This window comes from Megascapheus bottae, chromosome 18, assembly GCF_031878675.1.
Source record: "Megascapheus bottae isolate mThoBot1 chromosome 18, mThoBot2.hap1, whole genome shotgun sequence".
In the NCBI taxonomy this organism is placed as follows: Eukaryota; Metazoa; Chordata; class Mammalia; order Rodentia; family Geomyidae; genus Megascapheus; species Megascapheus bottae.
In genome coordinates, this window is record NC_143526.1 from 40,208,846 (window position 1) to 40,233,661 (window position 24,816).

At 42.4% G+C, this 24,816-nt stretch overlaps 1 protein-coding gene across 5 annotated transcripts in view; it reads right to left on the reverse strand.

The window, feature by feature from the left end:
* Stau1 (staufen double-stranded RNA binding protein 1) overlaps positions 1-24,816 on the reverse strand; it is a 55,739-nt gene that overhangs the window by 22,491 nt on the left and 8,432 nt on the right. Inside the window, exons 1-3 of one of the 5 annotated variants that reach the window (XM_090352508.1) lie at positions 21,384-21,423; positions 3,484-3,628; positions 470-608 (exon numbers count right to left, since the gene is read on the reverse strand). In XM_090352508.1, coding sequence (XP_090208634.1) covers positions 470-570 — 101 coding nt within the window. In that variant the 5' untranslated portion in view covers positions 571-608; positions 3,484-3,628; positions 21,384-21,423. Of the gene's footprint in view, positions 1-469; positions 609-3,483; positions 3,629-12,169; positions 12,390-21,383; positions 21,441-24,816 lie in introns of those variants that run through there. The other 4 variants (XM_090352510.1, XM_090352506.1, XM_090352507.1 and 1 more) reach the window with 4 other exon arrangements.

The window sequence follows — 24,816 nt, forward strand, 5'->3', positions numbered from 1 at the left end:
AAAAGAGTATCAGGACGGGGTCAGGAGCATACCTAGCAGTAGAGTGCTTGCCTAACATGGATGAGGCCCTGGGTTCAATCCCTCAGTACCACATACACAGAAAAAGCTAGAAGTGGTACAGTGGCTTAAGTGGTAGAGTGCTAACCTTGAGAAAGCCCAAAGGCAGTGCCCAGACCCTGAGTTCAAGACTGGCTAAATAAATAAATAAATAAGAATACCAGGATAAGCCCCAAAGGCGCAGCCAAGAATACATCCACACTTGGCAGGTCCAGAGAAAACCAGATCATTACTCATTTATCAATTTATAATTATTACTCCAGGCAAAAGATGAGACATAAGGACTGGGAATGTGGTATAGTGGTAGAGTGCTTGTCTAGCATGCCTAAGGTCCATGGTACTATATAAACAAAATAATTAAAAAATTAAGCATATGTTGTTTTGTTCTACAAGAAACCCAAAGTACACCTACCTTGGGGGGTAAGCGCCCCCTCTCATGTTGTAGTTGTAGGTGGATTGCATCCTAGCGTAAGGATCAACAGGCTTATACATTGGCTTTTTCTCCAGTTTCATACACAGCGCATTTAGTTCAACAGTAGGAGTTATACTTTCTGGAAAACAGAATCAACACACAAAAAAAACTGTCTCTCAAATGTTTATTTGAGAATAATGGAATAAAAAAAGAATAACATGTCAGGCACTGGCAGCTCACATCTGTAATCCTAGCGACTCAGGAGGCTGAGATCTGAGGATCATGGCTCAAAGCCATCCTACGCAGAAAAGTCCATTGGAGTCTTATCTCCAATCAACCACCAGAAAATCAGAAGGGGAACTATGGCTCAAAGTGGTAGAATATTAGCCTTGAGCAAAAAGCTCAGGGACAGGGGCCAGGAGCTTGGCCTATGGTAGAGTGCTTGCCAAAGTATGCACAAAGACCCAGTTCAATTCCTTGGTACCATATACATAGGAAAAAGCCAGAATTGGTGTTGTGGCTCAAGTGATAGAGCTCTAGCTTTGAGAAAACCCAAAGACAGTGCTCAGGCCCTGAGCTCAAGCCCAGGACTGGCAAAAAACAAACAAAAAGAAAGAAAAGCTCAAGGACAGCACCAAGGCCCCAAGAGTTTAAGTCCCAAGACCGACAAAAAAATAAAAATAAAAATAAATAACATGGCCGGGAGTTTGGCCTAGTAGTAGAATGCTTGCCTTAGTATGCACGAAGACCTGAGTTCAATTCCTCGGTACCACATACATAGAAAAAAGCTGGAAGTGGTGCTATGGCTCAAGTGGTAGAGCTCTAGCCTTGAGAAAGTCCAAGGACAGTGTTCAGGCCCTGAGTTCAAGCACCACAACTGGCAAAAAATAAAAACAAAGGGGGAGGGAAATGGGGACAAAATCATGAGAAAGGGTAGCAATGTTTGTGAAGTAATGTACAGTCTATCTGGCAAAAATAATGTAACCCTTCTAATAATTACAATAAAAATATATTTAAATAAAATAAAAATAAAAAATAACGTAAGCATGCTTTTTATTAATTGGACACTCAATGTATTATGTAAAAGGACTGAATAATTCATTGTTTGGAATGAGGTCAGGAAATCAGGGGTCTTGTGTGATTTCTTTGTATTAATACATAGAAAACAGCACAAAGCAGAAGGGAAAGTGAACAGTAATTTAAACCAAGATATTATCAGTGAAAATCATGTAATACGGTTGTCAGAATTACGTTCCAAAGCACATAAAAATTCCATGATTTGGGCTGGGAGTTTGGCATAGTGGTAGAGTGCTTGCCTAGCATGCATGAAGACTCAGGTTTGATTTCTCAGTACCACATACATAGAAAAAGCCAGAAGTAGTGCTGTGACTCAAGTGATAGTTTTAGCCTTCAGAAACCCCCAAGGACAGGGTTTAGGCCTGAGTTCAAACCCCCAGGACTAACAAAAAAAAAAAAAAATATATATATATATAATACATATATTTATACATACATATTTATGTATATATAATATATATATATATGTATTCTGTGATTTAAAAAAATTCCTGAACTGAGCAGTGGCTCACGTCTGTACTCCTAGCTACTCAGGAGGCTGAGAGCTAAGGATCAAGGTTCAAAGCCAGCTTGGGCACAAAGACTCTTAGATCTAATTAACCTCTAGAAAAAGAGAAGTGGGGTTTAGCTCAAAGGTATGGAGGTAGCCTTGAGCTAAAGAGCTCAGGGGCAGCGTCCAGGCCTAGTTCAAGCCCCATGACCCACCAAAAAAAAAAAAAAAATCCCCAAGCCAGGAGCAAGGACTAGTGATGAGTGCTCACCTACCTTGTAGGAAGCCCTAGGATTCAATTTCTTGGTACCACATACACAGAAAAAGCCACAGTGGTGCTGTGGCTCAAGTGGCAGAGTACTAGCCTTGAGAAAGCTCAAGAACAGTGCCTAGGCCCTGAATTCAAGCACCAGAATTGGGGGCTTATACTTAAAATTACATTTTTTGAACAATACATTTATTATTAAGTACTAGTTGGATGCAAAATACTTTGCTAAACTTGAGGACCCATCTTCTAACCAGAGAGTACAGAAAACACAAAACACTCCAAGAATCACAAGAGAATGGGATGGAGTGTCGTGGGGAAGGGGTGAAATCAGAGACACAATAGCAGGCAGATTGCTTGGAGAAGTTAGATGAGGTCCAGAAAAGATCCAGATAGCTTCATTCTTGGCATTACAATTTGTTAGGAAAATGAATTCCATTTTCATATACAAAGAGAATGGTCAGGTCTGTCACCAGACATACCTTACTTCTTAATTCTCTGTCAGACTCTTGTCTGGATCACTATGACCTAGTAGTTTATATGTACAATGTGTATGTGCATACATGTATATGTGTTGGTGTGTATGTATGTGTGTACATACATATATAGTATTTTCATATTCCCTTGAACTAAAAACCAGCACTACTGACCAATAGATTATAATCAATATAACAACACTCACTTGACGTGGTTCCATCTAAAACTGACTGCTTTGGCAATCTGAACAACCTTACCAGAAGAAAAATGTTTTCACTCTTTTCTGAGCACTTCTGCAGATCATCAGGGTTCAGGGCCTGCAAACTGGTGCCACTACCTCAGTGAGGCTGAGGGCCCCAATAGCATCTGTCACTAGTAACACACGATTTATGCAGTTAAAATGCACAGGTCAGCTAAGAGGCCACTCACATCAGGCTAAAGAGGGCCTCTAGGCATACTTTTTAAAAGTTGCTTATCCTGGGGCTGGGAGTTTGGCCTAGTGGTTAAAGTGCTTGCCTAGCATGCATGAAGACCCGGGTTCGATTCCTTGGTACCACATACATAGAAAAAAGCCGGAAGTGGTGCTGAGGCTCAAGTGGTAGAGCTCTAGCCTTGAGAAAGTCCAAGGACAGTGCTCAGGCCCTGAGCTCAAGCCCAGGACTGGCAAAAAAAAAAAAAAAAAAAAAAAGTTGCTTATCCTGGTACCTGCACTCCTTCCTTCCCTAAGAAAAGGTAGGCTGGAAGTTAAGAAATGGAGTTTCTTTGGCAGTAGTGGTGTGCTGGCTTCTTAAATACTAGTTCCTGTAGTTCCTCAAAGTTCATCTCCAACAGTGAGCTGTACTGTAAACACCTACAAATGAAAAGTGTGAGCAATTTTAGAAATCTGATGTTGGTGGTATGTCATATGTCACTCGGACACTGGACAATTTTATGGTCATGGCTAAAGCCTAGTCCATGCCTCAGCAACATATTCTTCTAGACATAGTTATAGTTGTTGTTGCTGGTTTTGCCAGTCCTGGGGCTTTAACTCAGGGCCTGAGCACTGTCCTTGGATACTTTTTGCTCAAGGGTAGTGCTCTGCCATTTGAGTCACAGTGCCACTTCTGACTTTTTCTGTGTATGTGTTACCAAGGAGTCGAACCCAGGACTTTGTGCATGCACAAAACTCCCAGCTCTGTTGTTTTATATGTAGAAAATTCTTTTTCTAAAATCCATTGCTACTGGCATTCTTTGAAAAAAATATGCTTTAAGGCCAGGCATTAATGGCTCATGTCTATAATCCTAGGTACACAAGATTCTGAGATCTGAGGATCATGGTTTGTAGACAACCTGGGCAGAAAAGTCTGTGAGACTCAATTTATCTCCAATTAACTACTAAAAAAAAAGCTGAAAGTGTTGCTGTAAGCAATCCACTTTGATTAAAAAAAAAAAAGTTTCAGGCTGGGAGTTTGGCCTAGTAGTATAGTAAGTAGAGTGCTTGCCTAGCATGTACAAAGACCTGGGATCGATTCCTTGGCACTATATATATACAAAAAGCTGAAAGTGGTGCAGTAGCTCAAATAGTAGAGCTCTAGCTTTAAGAAAGCCCAATGACAGTGCTCAGGCCTGGAGTTCAAACCCAGGCAGGTTTGGCAAAAAAAAAAAAAAGTTTCTCACATGGTGCAAGCGGTAGAGTACTAGCTTTGAGCAAAAAAGTTCAGGACAGCTGGACATGATGGCTCTCACTATTCAGGAGGCTGAGATCTGAGGATCAAGGTTCAAAGCCAGCCCAGCACAAAGAACCTGAGACTCTTATCTCCAATTAACCTCCAGAAAACAGGAAGTGGGGCATGGCTCCAGGGTAGGGCAGTAGCCTTGAGCTGAAGAGCTCAGGGACAGTATCCAGGCCCAGAGTCCAAAACCCATAACCCAGAAAAAAATTTAAAAAAATTAAAAAAAAAAAAAAAAAAAAGCTCAGGGACAACACCCAAGCCCAGGACCAGCTTTCAAGCCGGAGTGGTGGTTCAAGCCTATAATCGTAGCTACTAAGGAGGCCTAGATCTAAGGATCAAGGTTCAAAGCCAGCCCAGGCACAGAATGACCTGAGACTCTTATCTCCAATTAACCTTTAGAAAATGGGAAGTGGGGCTGGCTCAAGGGGGCAGCAGCCTTGAGCTGAAGAGCTCAGGGACAGCATCCAGGTCCAGAGTTCAACGCCCATGACCCACCAAAGAAAAAAAAAAGGCTTTCAGAGACAGTAAAAACAGAGCCTAAAGGCTCTTTACTTTATAGTGTAATAATATCTGAATATTTGAAAAATATCCAAATGAGAATGTGTTCCAATATGGACACAGAGATGTTTCTGCAAATGCACTGTGTTTGAAGACATGTCTGAAAACACAATCTTGTTTTGGACAAAAACATGTCAGCCAAGTTCCTTCTACTTTCTTCTGACTGTACTATTTGGGTACCACCTCACTTTAGAAGAAAATCAGATCCCCAACAGGACAGGAAAGATTTAAAACAGTTTCTGTACTAATCTGCTTTGGAGGAACCCCATCACATGCAGAGAAAGGAATCCTTTCTTCCTCTACCCATGAAACACAAGCACACATTCCCATTCTTAAACAGAGGCAGTCATTCCATCACTAATGTAACAACACTCTGGAGCCACCACTACCAGGCAGTGTTTCTTTTTTTTTGGGGGGGGGGCAGTCCTGGGGCTTGAACTCAGGGCCTGAGCACTGTCCTTGGACTTTCTCCAGGCTAGAGTTCTACCACTTGAGCCACAGCACCGCTTCTGGCTTTTTCTACATATGGTGGTACCAAGGAATCAAACCAGGGTCTTGGTGTGTGCTAAGCAAGCACTCTACCACTAGGCGAGGCTCCTGGCCCCAAGCAGTGTTTCTTCAGCTCCGTGTTTGCACAGGAGGCCGGGAGGCCTAGGAGAACAGGTCCCTAGGGGTAGCCCTTGGGACTGTCCTCAAATGGCAAGCAGGAGTGTTGGCATGTGTTTCTACTAAGCTTGTAGATTTGTGACATGCTCCAAAGTTTCAAGATCACTACTTTGGAATCATTTAAGGGTTTTTACCTTTTTTTGTCTTTTTATTTAATCATAGGCTATCAATTTTATATGTAAAACAAGAACACTGGTTTGAGTTTGTCTAGGCCACTTAAGTTTCATGCCTAAAGAATCAAGGCAATGTATCTCTCACAGTTCCTATTTCTTCTAGATCTTAGTCTCAAGCTTCTGTCCCTAGGCACACAGCTACCACTAACTGGGAAAATTTTAAAGCACTAAATATGTACAGTAAATCACAAGGTTAAAAAGCTGGCTAGTGAGGTAGGGTGGGAGCCTTGAACTGGAGAGCTCAGGGACAGCACAAAAAAAAAAAAAAAAAAGCTAGCTGGTGAGAAGTCACATGGTAGATGCTCACCATCCATCCCTAGCCAGTCACTTCATAGCGAGAGGCCAGGGGAGAATACTAAAAGCAGGGAGAGTCAGCCTCATGAGCCTCTTGACTTTCTCCAGGATCAAGCACCCTGCCACTCAGCTGCATTCTGTAGAGAGGGTTATCGCAAGGTTTTAGTAGAATTAAAAGTATACAGCTGAGTGTGGTGGCTCACCCTTGTACTCCTAGTCAGGTGGCTGAGATCTTAGGATCAAGGTTCAAAGCCAGCCCAAACACAAAAGGACCTAAGACACTTATCTCCAATTAACCTCTAGAAAAGGAAAGTGGAGCTTAGTTCAAGGGTAGGGTGGTAGCCCTTGAGCTGAAGAGCTCAGGGACAGCACCCAGGGCGAGTTCAAGTCCCATGACCTCCACACACACACACACACACACACACACACACAAAAAGTATATGACTGGACAGGGCCAGGAGTTTGACCTAATGGTAAAGTGTTTGCCTAGCAAACACGAAGACCTGGGTTTGATTCCTCAGTATCACATACATACAAAAAGCTGGAAATGATGCTGTGGCTCAAGTGAAAGCTCTAGCCTTGAGAAAGCCCAAGAACAGTGCTGAAGCCCTGAGTTCAGTCTCTAGGACTGGCAAAAAAAAAGTATATGGGGGGGCCGAGAGTTTGGCCTAGTGGTAGAGTGCTTGCCTAGCATGCACGAAGACCCGGGTTCGATTCCTTGGTACCACATACTTAGAAAAAGCCAGACGTGGTGCTGAGGCTCAAGTGGTAGAGCTCTAGCCTTGAGAAAAATCCAAGGACAGTGCTCAGCCCCTGAGCTTAAGCCCAGGACTAGCAAAAAAAAAAAGTATATGGCTGGAGGTATGACTCAAATGGTAAAGTACCAGCCAAACAAGTCCAAGGACCTGAGTTCAAATCCCAGTGATTAAGATGCAGTGTACTCACAAACTAACATGTTGAACTGAAACCTCACTGCACAATTAAAGATCACCCCCAGAAAAAGGGCTGAGCCCTAGTGGCTCATACCCGTATTCGTAACTAGCTACTCAAAAGGCTGAGATTTGAGGATCGTGGCTCAAAGCCAGCCTGGGCAGGAAAGTTCATAAGACTCTCATCTCCAATTAACTATCACAAAGCCAGAAGTGAAGCTCTGGCTCAAAGAGGTAAAACAGTACCTTGAGCAAAAAAGCTCAGGGACAATGCCCAGGCCCTGACTTCAAGCCCTATCATTACCAACAAAAACCAAAAAAAAAAAAAAAAAAGTACAGCAGGCCCAGCACAGTGCCACACACTTGCAATCCCAACATTCTGGTGAATGCAGAACAATCGATCATAGAGCTCGAGGGCACCTTTGGGCAACACGACCCATGAGCCACTGGCATCTTGGCACTCTGGCTCTTAAACTAACAGTCACACAGGAGAATGGCTTCTCCTCTTGAGCAACTTGTGCACAAGAAATGCAGTAATAGATCAATATACAATCAAATGAAAGTTCAAGTAAGAAAGTTCATATTCCAAACCCGGGTGACTCATGCCTGCAATCCTAGCTACTCAGGAGGCTGAGATCTGAGGATCAGGATACAAAGCCAGCCTGGGCACGAAAGTGTATGAGACTCTTATCTCCAATTAACCACCAGAAAACCAGAAGTGGTGCTGTGGCTCATCGTGGTAAAGCACTAGCCGTGAGCTGAAGAACTCAGGGACAGTGCCCAGGCCCAGAGTTCAAGCCCCACAACCAACCAAAAAAACAAAAAAGAAAGTTCATATTCCAAACAACATTTAAAAGTTAATTAAAGAGAATCCCAAAGTAAAGCCTTAAAAATCCTGTAAAGAAGCACAACAGTTACAGAAAATGACTAATTGTCCTCCACTACAAAGAAACATTTCAAATAGAATTTAGAATAAACTGCTTTAGAATAAACTAACCTCACAGGAGTGGGAAACTTGCTTTTTGTATTATTATTTAAATACACAATTACTTAATACTAGCTACCCCTTGTCAAGCATTTCCCAAGCATCAGCTTTGCTTGTAGAAGTAGATTCTCTCTCATTTAACTCTGCATAGGACCTGTTTGGTAGGTTGTCACCACTGGAAAGAGCAAGAAAACTGAGGTTCAACAACAGCAGTAATTTTCTCAAAGTCCCAGAGTAAAAAGAAGCTGGGATTCAAACTCAATCTGGTTCATTCCAAAGGCAACTCTAAGTAAAGCTAAGTGTTACATTTAGGCAAATAAATACAAAGAGAAACTTGACTTTATTCTAGGTGTGAGGAAAGTCTCATTTTGAAAGAAATTGGGGCTTCATGAAATAAAGAGCTTATCCTTTATTATATCTCTGCGGAAAGGCTTGAATCAGGAACAGATGGGCCCAGTTCCTTACCTCTGTTGTCACTGTGTACCAGTGTTAAAAAAGATCAAGTCAGATACAAAAGCGTTAAGATCCAAAATGTCGGGGGGGGGGGAGGGTGATGGGCACCAAGACATGTGAAAGGGTATCAATGTATGTGAATTAATGCACCTTCTATCTGGCAAATATCATGTAACCCTTTTATTAATTACAATAAAAAAATATTAAAAAAATAAAATTATTGAAACTAAACTAAAAATAAAAATAAAGCTGTTGAAATTTTAAAAAAAAAGATCCAAAATGCATAAGCAGATACCAAATTTAAAAAACTGAACTCAATAGCAGTTAGCAAACTTTCAAGTAAGACTTTCCTTCTCTAAAAGAAATGACAAGTGTAGGGCCAGGAGTTTGGCCTAATGATAGAGTGCTTATCTAGCATGCAAAAAGACCCACGTTCAATTCCTCGGTACCACATACATAGAAAAAAGCCAGAAGTGGTGCTGAGGCTCACGTGGTAGAACTCTAACCTTGAAAAAGTCCAAGGACAGGGCTCAGTCCCTGAGCTCAAGCCCAGGACTGGCAAAAAAAGAAAAAAGACAAGAGTAACTGCAATCAGACACAATCTAAAATACTCGTTTCAGAGGAATTTTACCTTAGTTCATCAAACTTTCTACCTAGATTGCTAAATAAGCAGCAAAATTGACTTTTTACCTCCTCTTCTCCCCACCTAGCCGACACACCAATAATCAGAAAATGAGCTGAAGAAAGGCTACAGAGGAAAGGCGGTCCATGGCCCTGGAAAGTTCACAAGACATCAACACAGCACTCATAAATTATCTCTATTCAGAACCTAAACAATCATACAGTTTTAAAAGCCAAATACTCCAGAGAAAAGCATACATTTTCTTTGACCTACTATGCAAAGATTTTCAAAAAGACAATCTCTATTTTTGAACATCTTGGTCTTCACAGTTTTAAAATTATGTGCTTAGAACCATAATACTACCACTTTTAACAGTGTAACAAAATAGAAAACCTCCCTGGTGGGGTACAAATACACAGGCAAGCTGGAAATACTATTTCACTGGGCTGGACCTTACTCAGACACTGGATTGACCTTTGAGGAAACAGGCTACCTCATTCACAAGACACACTCAAGTTTTTCTCTTTGGAGTTCGTCAAGTTGGAGGGAACTAGAAACTAAACGTAAGAACAGGAAATCTAAGAAATACATGCAAGTGCTACTGTCCCAAGGATAATAAAAGTGGAGAGAGAATAATCTGAAGATTTAAAGACTTCAGCTGCAGCGATGCAAAACTACAAAGCATGCTGGGAACACACATGGGAAGACATAATTGGGGTGTTTCCTGAATCAGCTGACTAAGCAACATAGGAAAGGATGTCTTCAAAGCACAGAATGGCCAGAAGTGGAAGTGTGGCTCACATGGTAGATCGCCAGTCTTAAGCAAACAAGCTAAACAAAAGACTGAGGCCCTGGGCTGGGAATGTGGCTCAGTGGTAGAGTGTCTAGCATGCATGGAAGATCTGGGTTCAATTCCTCAGCACCACATCACCAGAAAAAAGCCAGAAGTAGCACTGTGGCTCAAGTGGTAGAGTGCTATCCTTTAGCAAAAGGACCTCAGGGACAATGCCTAGACCCTAAGTTCAAGACACAGGACTGGCCCAAAAAAAAAAAAAAAAAAAAAAGAGTGAGGCCCCAAGTTCAAAGCCCCAGTATCAGCACAAGGCAGGAGGGGACAGCAGCCAGGGGCAAGAACAAACCTAGGATACACAAGCATAATTTGAAATCTGAAACACTGCAACTATAGCCCACCCAAGCAATCACTAGGTCTTCCAACCAGACACACACTGGTGGGACAACTGTCAGCAGCAACCTGTTAGGTATTTCACCAAACTCCACATGCCAATACCATCTCTAAACTGGGACTGTTCTCCAGAGCGCCAACTTCCCACTCCTGGTGCACTCCCAGTGCTTTTCTCCAGAGGCTGCTGTCCTTGGACCTGATCTATTTGCGGCGATTACATAAGTAAAATATATGTCAATAGGATGCGAACACAAGAACACACTAGGCAAAAATCCTAGTACTGAAAGAGCCTGTGCCTTTCTTTCCCTTTCAAGATGCCCCATATGGTCAAACATGGGAGAAGTGAGTCTCTAAGGAACGAACGCAGTGCCAGGATTTCTAGAGCTAGTATAGAAGACATCACACAGCTGGGAGGCAGACATAGCACTGAGAGAACAGATCGGGGAGTTAAAAGAATTAAAAATCAAAGGGGAAGATGCATGGGCAGCTGAGAGCACATGCACCATCCAAAGAAAAGTGACTGGTCCACACTGACATCTCATCTATGTAACTGGGCAAGTGGAGGGGAGGAAGCAGAGCAACACATTCAGGTTTCTTCCTCAAGTGTTTCAAGTCTTTTCAGGTGTTTCAGTGACTACTTTTAGTTCATGTTTAACTTCTAGTAATCAAGTTTGAATGTTTCTAAATGTATTTCCTTTCAAAACAACAACAAAAAAATCTGTTTGGCAGAGGTAGGATTTTCATTCAAAGACAGTCCAGTTAAAGTTACAAAGGACCCTGTATGAAAAACAAACTAAAATACAGAAGAATTGGATCATAGCATGAGTGGTATAGCACTTTGGCCTCCCTGATTTCTGAACCACCTCAAGAAACTTCCAGATTTGGCTGAGAGCAAAGCCTAGGAGTAGCATGCTCTCCTAGCATGCAAGAAGCCTGGGTTCGATTCCTCAGTACACACACAGAAAAAGCCAGAAGCGGCACTGGGGCTCAAGTGGCAGATCACTAGCCTTGAGCAAAAGTGTCCAAGGACAGTATCCAGGCCCTAAGTTCAAGCCCCAAGACTGGCCAAAAACTTCCAGATTTAAAATTTACTTCTTCAAAATAAAAACTAACAAATGTCAGTGGCTCGTGCATCTTGTAGTAAATCTAACTGTCCCCTTCTTTGGAACAAATCATGTAGACATACAGAATGGGGGCTTGCATATTGTCAGTTCTGGGAAATAATTTTAAGAGCAGAATTTTCTTGAGAACAATGACTATCTAAACTAGCTATTATTGTTCAATTTTTCTCTCAGTCACCACTTTAACACAGTAGGTCTTACAATCTGTGCAATTATCAACTCTCTTTCAACTTCCAAATGGGCTGCTGAGGGCTTCATTCACCCTATGAACACTCAGGTTCTCTTATCTGGGACAAAGAAGCACAGGTAGTGATGGTGATACCTTCTGCTATTTGTTTATTTTCATGCCACTACTGGGGATTGAGGATTGAAATCCCCAGTACCTCCAAATCTCACGTTTTTGCTCAAGTCTTGCACTCTATCACTTGATCCACAGCTCCACTTTCAGCTTTTTGCTGGTTAATTAAGAGATAAGGTTCTCATGGATTTGTCTGCCCAAGCTGAATTTAAACCATAAGCCTCAGATCTCAGCCTCCTGAATAGCTAGGATTACAGGCATGAACCATCAGTACCTGGCTTCCTCTGATTCTCAAAGGTCAGTACAAGTGGCTCTCCACCTCTGCAATATACTTGTCAGATCAGAAAATATGCTGAGAAAACATGGGAAGAGAAGACATGTGGATTCACAGGCTTACCTGCAGCTGTACTGGAGGATGTAACAGATGCAGAGGGCAAAACAGAGTTTTGGATAGGTCTACCTGCATGTTCAGAGAGTAGAGAGCTAGGGTAGAAGGAATACTCATCAAAGGTTGTGAGAGAAGTGACTGGTTCTTGTGAAGTATTTGGCTCCCTGAGAGAGCGGCAGATGGGGTTCTGAACTTGCACTTGAACTTGAGACATGATCACTTTGAATAAAAGTGAACAACTGCAGGTAAACAGCTTTCAGTGCAGGTTAATTCAGTGCTATGAAGTCTAAAGTTCTACCTAAAAGTTGTAAGGGAAAGAAAATAAAGAGGTAAATTATAGAGGAGATATGTAGTTGCTGATATTCAGTCAAAATTGGTGCAACCTGCTCAGACATGAAAACAGCTTCACTTAGCATGTAGCAATACACTGAGTCCTCAGAAAGAGGTTTCCATTCCATCTCCAGAGCATTTCCTAGCTTTGGAACTTTTCTCTAGTGTTTTCAGAAGGATTTATAATTGCATATGTTCACTTTACAAGCACATACCATAGAGTGTGATAATCAATAGTGAAGATTTAGAACCTCAAATTACTGTTTACATTCGCAGGTGCAAATGCAAAAGTATAGAGAAGCTTTTTCAGTAAATGTTTCTGGTCTCAAAATGATGAAAATGGAAAGCAAACTGGGTTAGTAACAACATTAACTGGTCAGTGTAAATACTGCTTCCAACTAAGGGCCACAGTCACAGGTTGGTCCCTTAGAGTGGTTCTTTAATTTGACTAACTGGAGGAACTTCCTACTTTTGCTGCTTTTTCTGGTGTGATGATAGAAGATGTACTTTTTCACTTACAAGGTTTATTTCAGAGGACTGCATTTAATTAGACTCTATATGAGAGACCTGTTAACCCACACCAAGGCTCAGGATCCTGAGCAGTGTGATTTGAATAACAAAGGCCATCTGTAGGACTAAGACTATTTCAAGTAAATAGTTGGGAGTTTGGCCTAGTGGTAGAGTGCTTGCCTAGCATGCACGAAGACCAGGGTTTGATTCCTTGGTACCACATACATAGAAAAAAAAAAAAAGCCAGAAATGGTGCTGAGGCTCAAGTGGTAGAGCTCTAACCTTGAGAAAGTCCAAGGACAATGCTCAGGCCCTGAGCTCAAGCCCACGAGTGGCAAAAAAAAAAAAAAAAAAAAAAAAAAAAAAAAAAGGGGAGCTGAGAAGAGCCCCACCCACCAGACACAGGCACTGGGCAGTGGACTGCTTGCTGAACCTGAGGGGGCACTCAGAAGTTTACTTCAGTTTGTTAGAAGGACGGCAAAGGCAAGTATTTCTAAATAAATGCACTAAAATTTAAAATAGGGACAAGTATTTCCCAATTTCATGGCCATCCTTCAAACTGCTGGGAATGTCTTAAACAAATCAAAAGTACTTTAGATGAGAAATGACATGCTTCTCAAGAAACAGCCAATCTCCAGAATCTAGCACACCAACTAATTAGATGTTCTACTTCCAAATAATTGTGTGTCACTTTCACTTTTAATATAGATTCTCAATAACTTTTAAAAGCAGCCCCTATAAAGCAATGCATGATCAGAGCAAGCAAGCGACTTGAGGAGTCCTGGCAAACCTTTCCACAAACAGCTTGCTGAAGTGCAAGAGAGCAGGGGCAACATTGCCTCACTCTGTTCACTTTCAGAGTCAGCACAAAGTAAAAGGACAGGAGACAGACAAGTTCCAGTGTTAGGACACAAGCCCAGAGCCTTTCCTCTGCAAACATGAGAAACACTTCTCTTCCTCAGTTGTTCACTCACTCACTCCTCCCCTTCCCACTTTTTTGAAACTATAATGAGAGCATTATTACTAAGAGCAGCAAATCACTTAATCTAGATTCACAACATCAACCAGAGGTCACAAGGACAAATAACAAGCCAAAATCAAGTGTCTGTTCTAATATCTTCTTCCATCCCAGAGCAAGAAACCCAGCTCTGCCCAGAGTAGCTACTAAGACTGAATGAAGGCCTAAATTTAGAAAGGGTGAGGCCCAAAAGGCTCCTTCTTGACTAATGCTGTCTAGAGCAGGCTCACTGCCAGAATTTCCAGTTAAGTCATAAATCCACCTCTAGAACACTGACTGCCCCAAAACATTAACTTCAGGTATATCTGAAGAAGCTGTCTAATGATTACTTAAAATGAGTATTTAGAAATTACAAATAAGGCTGGGTGTAGTGGCTCACACCTGTAATCCAAGCTACTCAGGAGGCTGGGATCTGAGGAACAAGGTTCAAAGCCAGCCCAGGCACTAAAGGCAGTGAGACTTTTATCTCCAATTAACCACTAGAAAACAGGACGTGGGGCTGTGGCTCAATGGGCAGGGTAGTAGACTTGAGCAGAAGAGCTGGGGGTCAATGCCCAGGCCCAGGGGTAGGTAGTTTATGTCAGTTGCAGGGCTTCAATTCAGAGCCTGACTACTGTCCTTGAGCCTCTTTGTACCCAAGGTAAGTGCTATATCACTTGAACACCGGGTTACTTCCAGTTTTCCCTGAGCTCAAGAGCTCAGGAAAAGCGTCCAGGCCCAGAGTTCAAGCCTCATGACCCACAAAAGAAAGAGAAAGAGAGAGAAAGAGGGGGGGGGGAGAGAGAGAGAAAATGAATAAGATCATGGACAAAACCTCCAATATGACTGTGACTTGTTTGGCCTAGTGGTAGAGTGCTTGCCTAGCAGGCACAAAGTCCCAGGTTCAATTCCTCAGTACCACATACAGAGAAATGGCCAGAAGTAATGCTGTGGCTCAAGTGGTAGAGCTCTACCCTTGAGAAAGCCCAAGGACAGTGGTCAGGCCCTGAGTTCAAGCCCCAGGACTGGCAAAAGAAAAGAGACTGTGACTTATAAACATTAAAATTTCCAACATAATACTAAAATTAACAAAGCAGTAGCTGGGGGCATAGTTCAAACATGCACAAGATCCTGCATTCAATCCCTAGAACCTTGGAAAAACCCGTTTTTAGTTACTTGCTAATTTAGTGCTTAACGGTGTCCTGGTTTAGCCTCAAAAGTGAAAGTAAAGCAGTGGGTCTCAAGTGGACAATTCTGTCCCATGAGACGAATACCCATGCCTCTTGGTTAAAACAATCTCCAGTTGGTAGACATCAACAGATACCATAGCTGTCTGTGGAATTCACATTATTCAGAGGAAGACCAGCTTTTCATTAAGGATCGCACTTACAGTTGGGATGCCTTCAGGGAAACTATGGAATTGGAGCTCCTGTGTAAGCGGTGAACTGCTGCTCAACAGTGCTCTGCCTTATACCTTAAATCCTTCAATGCAACCTTTCTGAAATGTAATCTTTCCCTGTAAACTTGTTCCTGGTGATGGCTTTCCATCAGGCCTATGTATGAGGGACTCAATCTGCCTGATTTGAAAGCTCAAACTATCTTGCTGACAACTTAGAGAGTACGCTGTAAACTAATGACATGAAAGAATATTTGAAACACATTCTTTAGATTTCACTGGAACTACCTTTGACTCTGAAATCTGCATGGCACTGTCATTGCCCAGTCTCCTGTGCGGATGGGTACCACACCACTAAGAGAGGTGAAAGGATGGAGTCATAGCATTAATTTTAAAAGATTCCTTGCTGACTATAGTGGCTCATGCCTATAATCCTAGATACTCAGGAGGATGAGATCTGAAGATCATGGTTCAAAGGTAGCTTAGGCAGTAAAGTTGAGACTTTTTTTTGGGGGGGGGGTGCCAGTCCTGGGGCTTGAACTCAAGAGTGTGGGCACTGCCCCTGAGCTTCTTTTGCTCAAAGCGCTCTACCACTTGCCACAGCACCACTTCTGGCCCTTTCTGTTTATGTGGTACTGAAGAATTGAACCCAGGGTTAGGCAAGCTCTACCACTAAGCTACATTCCAGTCCCTCAATAAGACTCTTAACTCCAATTAACCACCAAACAGCAGGCAAACTGAAGTGGGGCTCAGGTGGTAGAACATTAGCCTTGAGAAAAAAGCTCAGACAGTACCCAGGTCCCAAGTTTATACCCTAGTAGGTATACACGTACGTATGCGCGCATACACTCACAGGATCTCAATTCTGGATAAACTTCCTCTCAAAGTGCCATAAAAATCTCACTAAACACTTTCCTAGAAAATCCTTCATTAAGTCTCATGTAATATAAATACAAAGGAGCACCCCAGGTCCTTGCTAGGATAAACATACTCTTTCAATAGTCACCAGCGAACACTGAATTTACTACACGTGAGTTCAAACTATATGTTAATTTTGTGTTTTGTTGTTGTCAGTTGCGGGGCTTCAATTCAGGGCCTGACCACTGTCCCTGAGCCTATTTGTACCCAAGGCAAGTGCTATATCACTTGAGCACAGGGTCACTTCCAGTTTTTGAGTGGTTAATTAGAGATGAGTCTCACGGGGACTTTTCTACCCAGACTAGCTTCAAACCATGATCCTCAGCTAGGATTATAGGCATGAGCCACAGGGGGCCGCGCGCGCGTGCGCGCGCGCGCGCGCGTGCGTGCGTGCGTGTGTGTGTAACAAGTGCTTTCTTTTTTCTTTTCTTTTGCCAGTCCTGGGGCTTTAACTGAGCACTGTTCTTGGACACTTTTTGGGCCGTGTGTGTGTGTGTGTGTGTGTGTGTGTGTGTGTGTGTGTGAAACAAGTGCTTTCTTTTTTCTTTTCTTTTGCCAGTCCTGGGGCTTTAACTGAGCACTGTTCTTGGACACTTTTTGCTCACAGCCAGTATGCCACTTGAACCACATCAGCATTTTTGGCTTTTTCTGTGTATGTAGTACTGAGGAATCAAACCCAGGGCTTCAGGCATGCTAGGCAAGCACTCTACCACTAAGCCACACTCCCTCTCTTTATACCACAAAAACATGGACACTTTATGACATATATCATTCTCACAGAGACCATGCTCACCTCTGGACTGTACCACTGTTAAGTGTGTGCTCTGCCAAAGTGAGCTGTTTATTAAACCTTCTGGCAAAGGCACAGACAGAAGAGACCTTTAAACAACCAGTTATAAATCTGGTAATCTTTTTATTTAGCTTTTGGGAGGCTCCACCCCCAGAAAAATCCGGCCACTTTTCCTACAACATAAAATCTTTTTCAGGGGTAGAATGTGCCTTAGTGGTAGAGCGCTTGCCTACCATGCACAAACCCCTGAGTTCAATTCCTCTGTACCCCATACAGAAAGCCAGAAATGGTGCTATGGCTCAAGTGGTAGTGAGCTGCCTTGAGAAAGCCCAAGGACAGTGCTCAGGCCCTGAATTCAAGGCCCAGGACTGGCAAAAAAAAAAAAATCCTTTTCAATACCCTAGAAATCCAGCTAAAGTGCATCCTTCATCTTTACAGTTACTTCCAAAGATCTTTCTCTGACATTTTTCTAGTTGCAATGAGGTTACCTCCCAAAAGAACAATTCAGATGCAAGCATCAGCCAAGCATCTGCCACCAGGAAGCCACAGTACAAGAGTATGAGGGTCACTATCACCCTACATGCCAATGTCCAAAACCAAGTATCAAGCAAGAATGTTCAACCTATAAACACCTATAAATAGGTAAAACACACAATAACAATACATTCCTTAAAACTGCTTGAAAGACAGTCAGACAGAGGGAAGAGAGGCGCAATAGGATCACTATCCTCAGTACGTGAAAGAAAAAGACCAGGAAATCAGGCCTTGGGAGTTACATCCACTGCCCAGACAGCAACAGTAGATAATGCCTAGAAACAACTCAAGAGTGCTGAAGATCTCTGTATGCAATACAAATGTCTGAAGATGGCCCCCATTTCACAAGTGACCCAATGCCAAGTAGACAATGCAGATTTTCTTTTCACACAAATGCAACTGTTGGGTATCTATGCAGAATATATCCTAAATGGAATTCATTATTTTATTCACCTAGAAAAACCATTAGACCATACAAAAGTGAAAAAAAAATTACCTCTATAGTCTAACCAACCATAAACCTTATTTCTTTCCTTGTGGCACCAAGGAATCAAATCCTAGTCTTTGTGCATGCTAGACAAGCACTCTACCACTAGGCCAAACTCCCAGCCCTCTTTCCTAGTCTGTGTGTGTGTGTGTGTGTGTGTGTGTGTGTGTGTGTGTGTGTGTGTGTGTGTGTGTGTGTGTGTGTGTGTGTGTGAGAGAGAGAGAGAGAGAGAGAGAGAGAGAGTGTGTGTGTGTGTGTGATGGGGCTTGAACTCTGTCTGGGCAGTGCCCCTAAGCTATTCAGCTCAAAGCTACCGCTGTACCCCTGGATCCACCGCCCCACTCCCATTTTCTAGTGGTTAACTGGAGATGAGTCTCAGGTTCTTTAGTGCTTAGGCTGGCTTTGAAACCAATATTCAGATCTCAGCCTCCTGAGTAGCTAGAATTACAGGCTGAGCCACTGCACCTGGCTCTTTCCTAGCCTTTTATTTTTTTTTTTATTGTTTTTTTCCTAGCCTTTTAAAAGCTTACAGAAACTGGGTGCCAGTGGCTCACTCCTGTGATCCTAGCTATACAAAAAGTTGAGATCTATGATCACCGTTCAGAGCCAACCTGAGCACTAAAGTCTAAGAGACTCTGACCTCCAAATAACCACCAGAAAACCAGAGTGGTACTGTGGCTCAAGTGGTAGAGTGCTAGCCTTGAGCTGAAGAGCCCAGGCCCAGACTTCAAAGCCCACAACCAATCCAAAAAAAAAAAAAAAAAGCCAGGCTTAGTGGCTCACACCTGTAATCCTAGCTACTCTGGAGGCTGAGATCTGAGAGGATCAAGGTTCAAAGGCTGCTTTGGCACAAAAGGACTTAAGATTTTTATCCCCAATTTACCTCTCAAAAACAGGATATGGGGCTTGGCTCAAGGGTAGTAGCGTTAGGCTGAAGAGCTCAGGGACAGCCCCCAGGCCAGTTCAAGTCCCATGACCCACCAAAAAAAAAAAAAAAAAAAAAAAAAGCTTACAGAAATACCCTTTCCTAGAATTTTTTGTCATGGGGCTTGAACTGGATGCTGTCCCTGAGCTTTCGTATTCAAGGATAGCACTCTACCACTTCAAGCCATAGCACCACTTATTCTGGCGGTTAATTGGAACTGAGTCTCAAGACTTTCCCGCCCAGGCTGGCTTTGAACCACAATCCTCAGAGCCTCCTGGGTAGCCAGGATTAAAGGCATGAACTAATTCAAGCCCGGGAGTTTGGCCTAGTGGTTAAAGTGCTTGCCTAGCATGCACAAAGACCCAGGTTCGATTCCTTGGTACCACATACATACAAAAAAGCCGGAAGTGGTGCTGAGGCTCAAGTGGTAGAGCTCTAGCCTTGAGAAAGTCCAAGGACAGTGCTCAGGCTCTGAGCTCAAGCCCAGGACTGGCAAAAAAAAAAAAAAAAAAAAACAATTCAAGTACATGTTATTTTTGTAAAAGTCTAAACCTATAAAAATATAAGTAAAATACGTTGAACTATCCAGAGTGAACACCTACCTATTCATAATCTGCCAATGATTTTTACAAGCTGAACTGTTTAACATTCTTGACTCTTTAAGAAGGGGCTTAGTTCAACAACATAGTTAATTGGCTTTTCCTTGCAGAAAAAGAAAGCTGTAATCTGTACCATCTACCTCAAAGCATGACCATCATTTTCACACCAACTATCATTTTCAGCCACAACTCAGTTTCCTAGACACCAGCCTTGCCAACCAACCAGGTTCAAGCAGAACAAACTTCTGGGTTATGGTTTTCGGTTCTACCTCTAGCTCAGACAAAACTGTAAGTCCAACTTTCAGCAATCTGTTTCCCATGACTCAGTTTCCCCAAAGAAACTTATAAGAGAATACTTGACAAAGTGTCAGCTGTAGCAGGGTTAACATCAAGGAACCCTGAGGTCTTGTGATACAACTCTTCAAAAAGCAATATACTGGAAGTGGCACCGTGGTTCAAGTGGTAGAGTGCTAGCCTTGAACACAAACAGGCTAAGCCCACAATTGGCAAAAAAAAAAAAAATAGCACTATACAAATTCAGGGTGATAGGTATAAATCCATTCACAGAGCTTTGTATAATATCTCTAACTTTCTGAGGCTTCAGTATCCTTATTCCCCCCAAAAAGTAGGCTGCCCTGTCTACTAAGAACTATCTCAGGGAGACTTACAGCAATGTACCTTCAGCTACTAGAGGCACAGTTAGTGTTAATGTGCTGAGTGTATTCTCAGGGCCAAAAAGACTAAAGTCCTGAACCACTTATAAAATTCTTATTTTTAGGTAAGCACTAGTGGCTCACACCTGTAATCCTACTTACTCAGGAGGCTGAGATCTGAGGATCGTGGTTCAAAGCCAGCTCAGACACAAAAAGGCCAGGAAACCAGAAAGTGGTGCTATGGCTAAAGTGGTAGAGCGCTAGCCTTCAGCTGCAAAGTTCAGGGACAATGCCCAGTCCCAGAGTTCAAGCCCTACAACCAATCAAAAAAAAATTTATCTTGTGGTCTGAATGATCACAAGCTACCAGTGGTAAACAGAGCTTGATTTATAACCAAGCTTGAAACAGAAAATAATGATGACTTCATTCCACAAGTCTACAAACCAGGTTAAATGTAAAGTACCTGAAAAATCAAGTTTGTTTGTCAGTCAGTCATGGGGCTTGAACTCTGGGCCTGGGCACTGTCCCTGAGTTCTTCAGCTCAAGGCTACCTACCGTTCTACTCCTGAAGACACAGCACCACTTCCAGTTTTCTAGTGGTTAACTGGAGATAAGAGTCTCATGTTCTTTAGTGCCTGGGCTGGCTTTGAACCTCGATCCTCAGATCTCAGCCTCCTGAGTAGCTAGGATTAGGTGTGAGCCACTGGACCTGGCTTAAGTATTTTTTTTTTAAGAAAGTAAAGTACAAGAACATCTCTGACAGAGAGCTTCCCAGAGTGAGTTATGCTTAATGACAACTCCAGAGATCAGCTTCAGGTCTGCACATTTAAAATATATGCCAGGGTGGGAGTGTGGCCTAAGAAGCAGAGTACTCATGCCCCAGGATTGGCCCCACTTTTTCCTGCATATGCTTTCTAATTAAACTAAGAATAAAAAAGAAATTCAAACTGAATATAATTTCTTCTGCTCCTCTGATATTACAATCACAAGTACAAAACATTTCCACACAAGTCAATGAAGAACTGAGAACTATCACCAATTAAAGCAGACCTAAAATTATGAAGCGAAATTATGTGCATCTTACCACGGGCGTTCCAAGGCAAGTCCTGCCCAGCTGTGAGGTGAAGTGGTTCAAAGACTCCTAAAAAGAAAAAAGAAAAAAAAAAAAAAAAAGGCCATCACTTACTAAGGTAGATCTTCCCTGAGAAGGAAGACACACATGGATCAAGTTGTGGGGAAATACAGAAGTTACAAGTAGGGAATTCTGTGAAAGCATGATGTCATGGCTAGAAACAAAAAGCTTCAGACTTCAAAATGAGACACACCTCAGGATGGGAGACCCTCCCTATTTTGGTCTCCACCGCATCCTGGTGACAGCAATGTAGACATCGTCAAACTTTTTGTCATGGAGCTAGGAGTTTGGTCTAGTGGTAGAATGCTTGGCTGGCATGATCAAAGACCTGGCTTTGATTCCTCGGTTCCACATAAACAGAAAAAAGCTAGGAATGATGCTGAGGCTCAAGTAGTAGAGCTCTAGCTTTGAGAAAAGTCCAAAGACAGTGCTCAGGCCCTGAGTTCAAGCCCTACGACTCGCAAAAAAAAAAAAAAAAAAAAAAATTATCGTAATATGTTCAGGCAGGGGCCAGGAGTTTGGCCTAGTGGTAGAGTATTTGCTTAGCATGCACCAAAACTGGGATTTGATTTGTCGGTACCACATACTTAGAAAAAGCTAGAAGAGCACTAGCCTTGACAAAGCCCAAGTAGGCTGGGAGTTTGGCCTAGTGGTAGAGTGCTTACCTAGCATGCACAAAGACCCAGGTTCAATTTCTCAGTATCGCATACATAGAAAAGCTGGAAGTGGTGCTGTGACTCAAGAGGTAGAACATTAACCTTGAGGAAAAAGCCCGAGGACAGTGTTCAGGCCCGGAGTTCAAGAGCCAGGACTGACCAAAAAAAAAAAAAAAAGAAAAAGAAAGAGCTCATGAACATTGCTCAGGCACTAAGTTCAAGCTCCAGAACTGGCACCAAAAAAAAAAAAAAAAAAAAAAATGTAGCCTTGGGCCTGGGTGTTTGGCCTAGTGGTAGGGTGCTTGCCTAGCATGAACGAAGACCTAGACTCGATTCCTCGGTACTACATACATAGGAAAAAAAGCCAGAAGTGGTGCTGTGACTCAAGTGGTAGAGCTCTGGCCTTGAGAAAGCCCAAGGACAGTGCTCAGGCCCTGAGTTCAAGGCCAGGACTGACAAAAATAGAAAAGAAAAAAAAAAGTAGCCTGTGTGTGTGTGACAGGACTGGAACTCTGCCTGGGCGCTATCCCTGAGCTCTTCAGGTCAAGACTACCACCCTACCTTTGACCAGGCCCCACTTCCTGTTTTCCAGAGGTTAACTGAAGAGTCTCAGGTCCTTCTGTGCCTGAGCTGGCTTTGAACCTTGACCCTCAGATCTCAGCCTCCTGAGTAGCTAGGATTACAGGCGTGAGCCACTGCGCTTGGCAAAAGTAGCCATTTTTAAGGAACCAAGAAAAACAAAATGAGATCGCTTTATTATTTATGTTTAGTACTTAAATTTTCAACTAACAGAGAAATCACTATCCAGTGGTCATAAGCTAAACATCACAAGACTGTTAGATACTACCATACTGCGAGCCAAAAGAACCTACCTATTGACCTAACCATATTGACTGTCCTCTAGGTAAAAGGTCAGGAGCCTCAGTGAGCAGGTTATTTAAATTGTGAAATAGGGAACTTAAGATTCCAACATAATCAGACTTCTGTCCATTGCATACAAATTACCCTCTTTAGGACAGAGGATTACCTAACATTCTTCACAAAATTACAATGGCATCAGCAGACAATGGTCCTATTGAATCAGGGTGAAATCTGCAAAAGTAGAAAATCCACACCTTGATTAATTTTAATGTACAGAACACATAGACTTTCAAAAAGCAAAGATGTAAGAGAATCAGAAAAGATCTAGTGAGATTAGAAGGCTTGATCCTGAAGGAAGCAACATAACAATTAAAGCAGCATTATTGTTCACTCCATCCCCTAAATGAATCACTGTTAACACCCTCTCATGATTCATGGGACATATATCATTATAGACAACACAATTGCCTCAACCCTACATAGTTCAACTCAGAATGAAATCGCATAACCACCTCCCTAAAAGCACAAATCCAAAGGCAGATTTGATTTAACTAATTCGGCCAGGGACTATCCATAAGGGGATAACTAGGTGGAGAGCCAGAGGTTTCAAATTCAGGAGATCATAGACTGGAAGGAACAAAAGAAAATTTTTTTCAGAAAGCAAATCAAAGGTATGAGCTATATTCATACCTACAATCCTAGCACCTCCGAAGGCTGAGATCTGAGGACTTGTTCAAACCCAGCCCAGGCAGGAAAATCCATGAAAATCTTATCTCCAATTAACTAGAAAGGAACAGGAGCTGTGGTTCAAATGGCAGAACACTAGTTTTGAACACAAAAGCTCAGGGATAGTAGCCAGGCCCTGACAGTTCAAGCCCTAGGATTGCTGGAAGGGGGGTGTGGGGGGGAGAGGATACTCATTACCTGACTAATGAAATGGTAACCGCTCTGTACATCACCTTAATAATAAAATTGTGTTGTTATTAAAAATTATATTTTATATTTTTATAAATTATGAGAAACTATTATTTATTATAGCTTCATGCATGATTAGGCAATCTACTAAGCCACAAAAAATTATACTTTTGGAGCCAGGCATGGTAGCCTCATGCCTGTAATCCTAGCTACTCAGGAGGCTGAGATCTGAAGACAGAAGTTCAAAGCCAGCCCAGGACTAAAGTCCATGAGACTCATCTCCAACTAACCACTAGAAAACTGGTAATGGCACTGTGTCTCCAGGGATAGGGTGGTAGCCTTGAGCTGAAGAACTCAGGGACAGCGTCCAAGCCCAGAACTGAAGCCCTTGACCAACAAAAATAAATAAATAAAGATAAAAATTGTACTTTTAATAAATAACTCAGGGCTGGGAGTTTGGCTTAGTGCTTGCCTAGCATGCATGACGACTAGGGTTCGATTACTCAGTACCACATACATAGAAAAAAAGCCAGAAGTGGTGCTGTGGATCAAGTAGTAGAGCTCTAGCCTTGAGAAAAACCAAAGACAGTGCTCATGCCCTGAGTCCAAGCCCAGGACTGGCAAATAAATAAATAAATAACTCAGACTAAGCTGGCACTTAGGAAGAGTTCAATGAATACTGGTGAACATTACTATTTAGCAAGTCTACTAACCTTGTCTCCAGTCACATAAATATAACTTTACAGCTACATACCACTTGGAAAAATGTAAATGATAACAGAGAATGTACTGACTGCAATCAGTCAACCCATAGTCTTCAGCAAGTCTTATGCAGGGAGACAAACCCAAGGCATCTGAGTTCATTTTGTGGCCTTCATAGTCTGCGAAACATGACAAAGACTCTACTGCAAGAAATTTAATGGCCTGTTTTGCTTCTACTACCATACAAACCC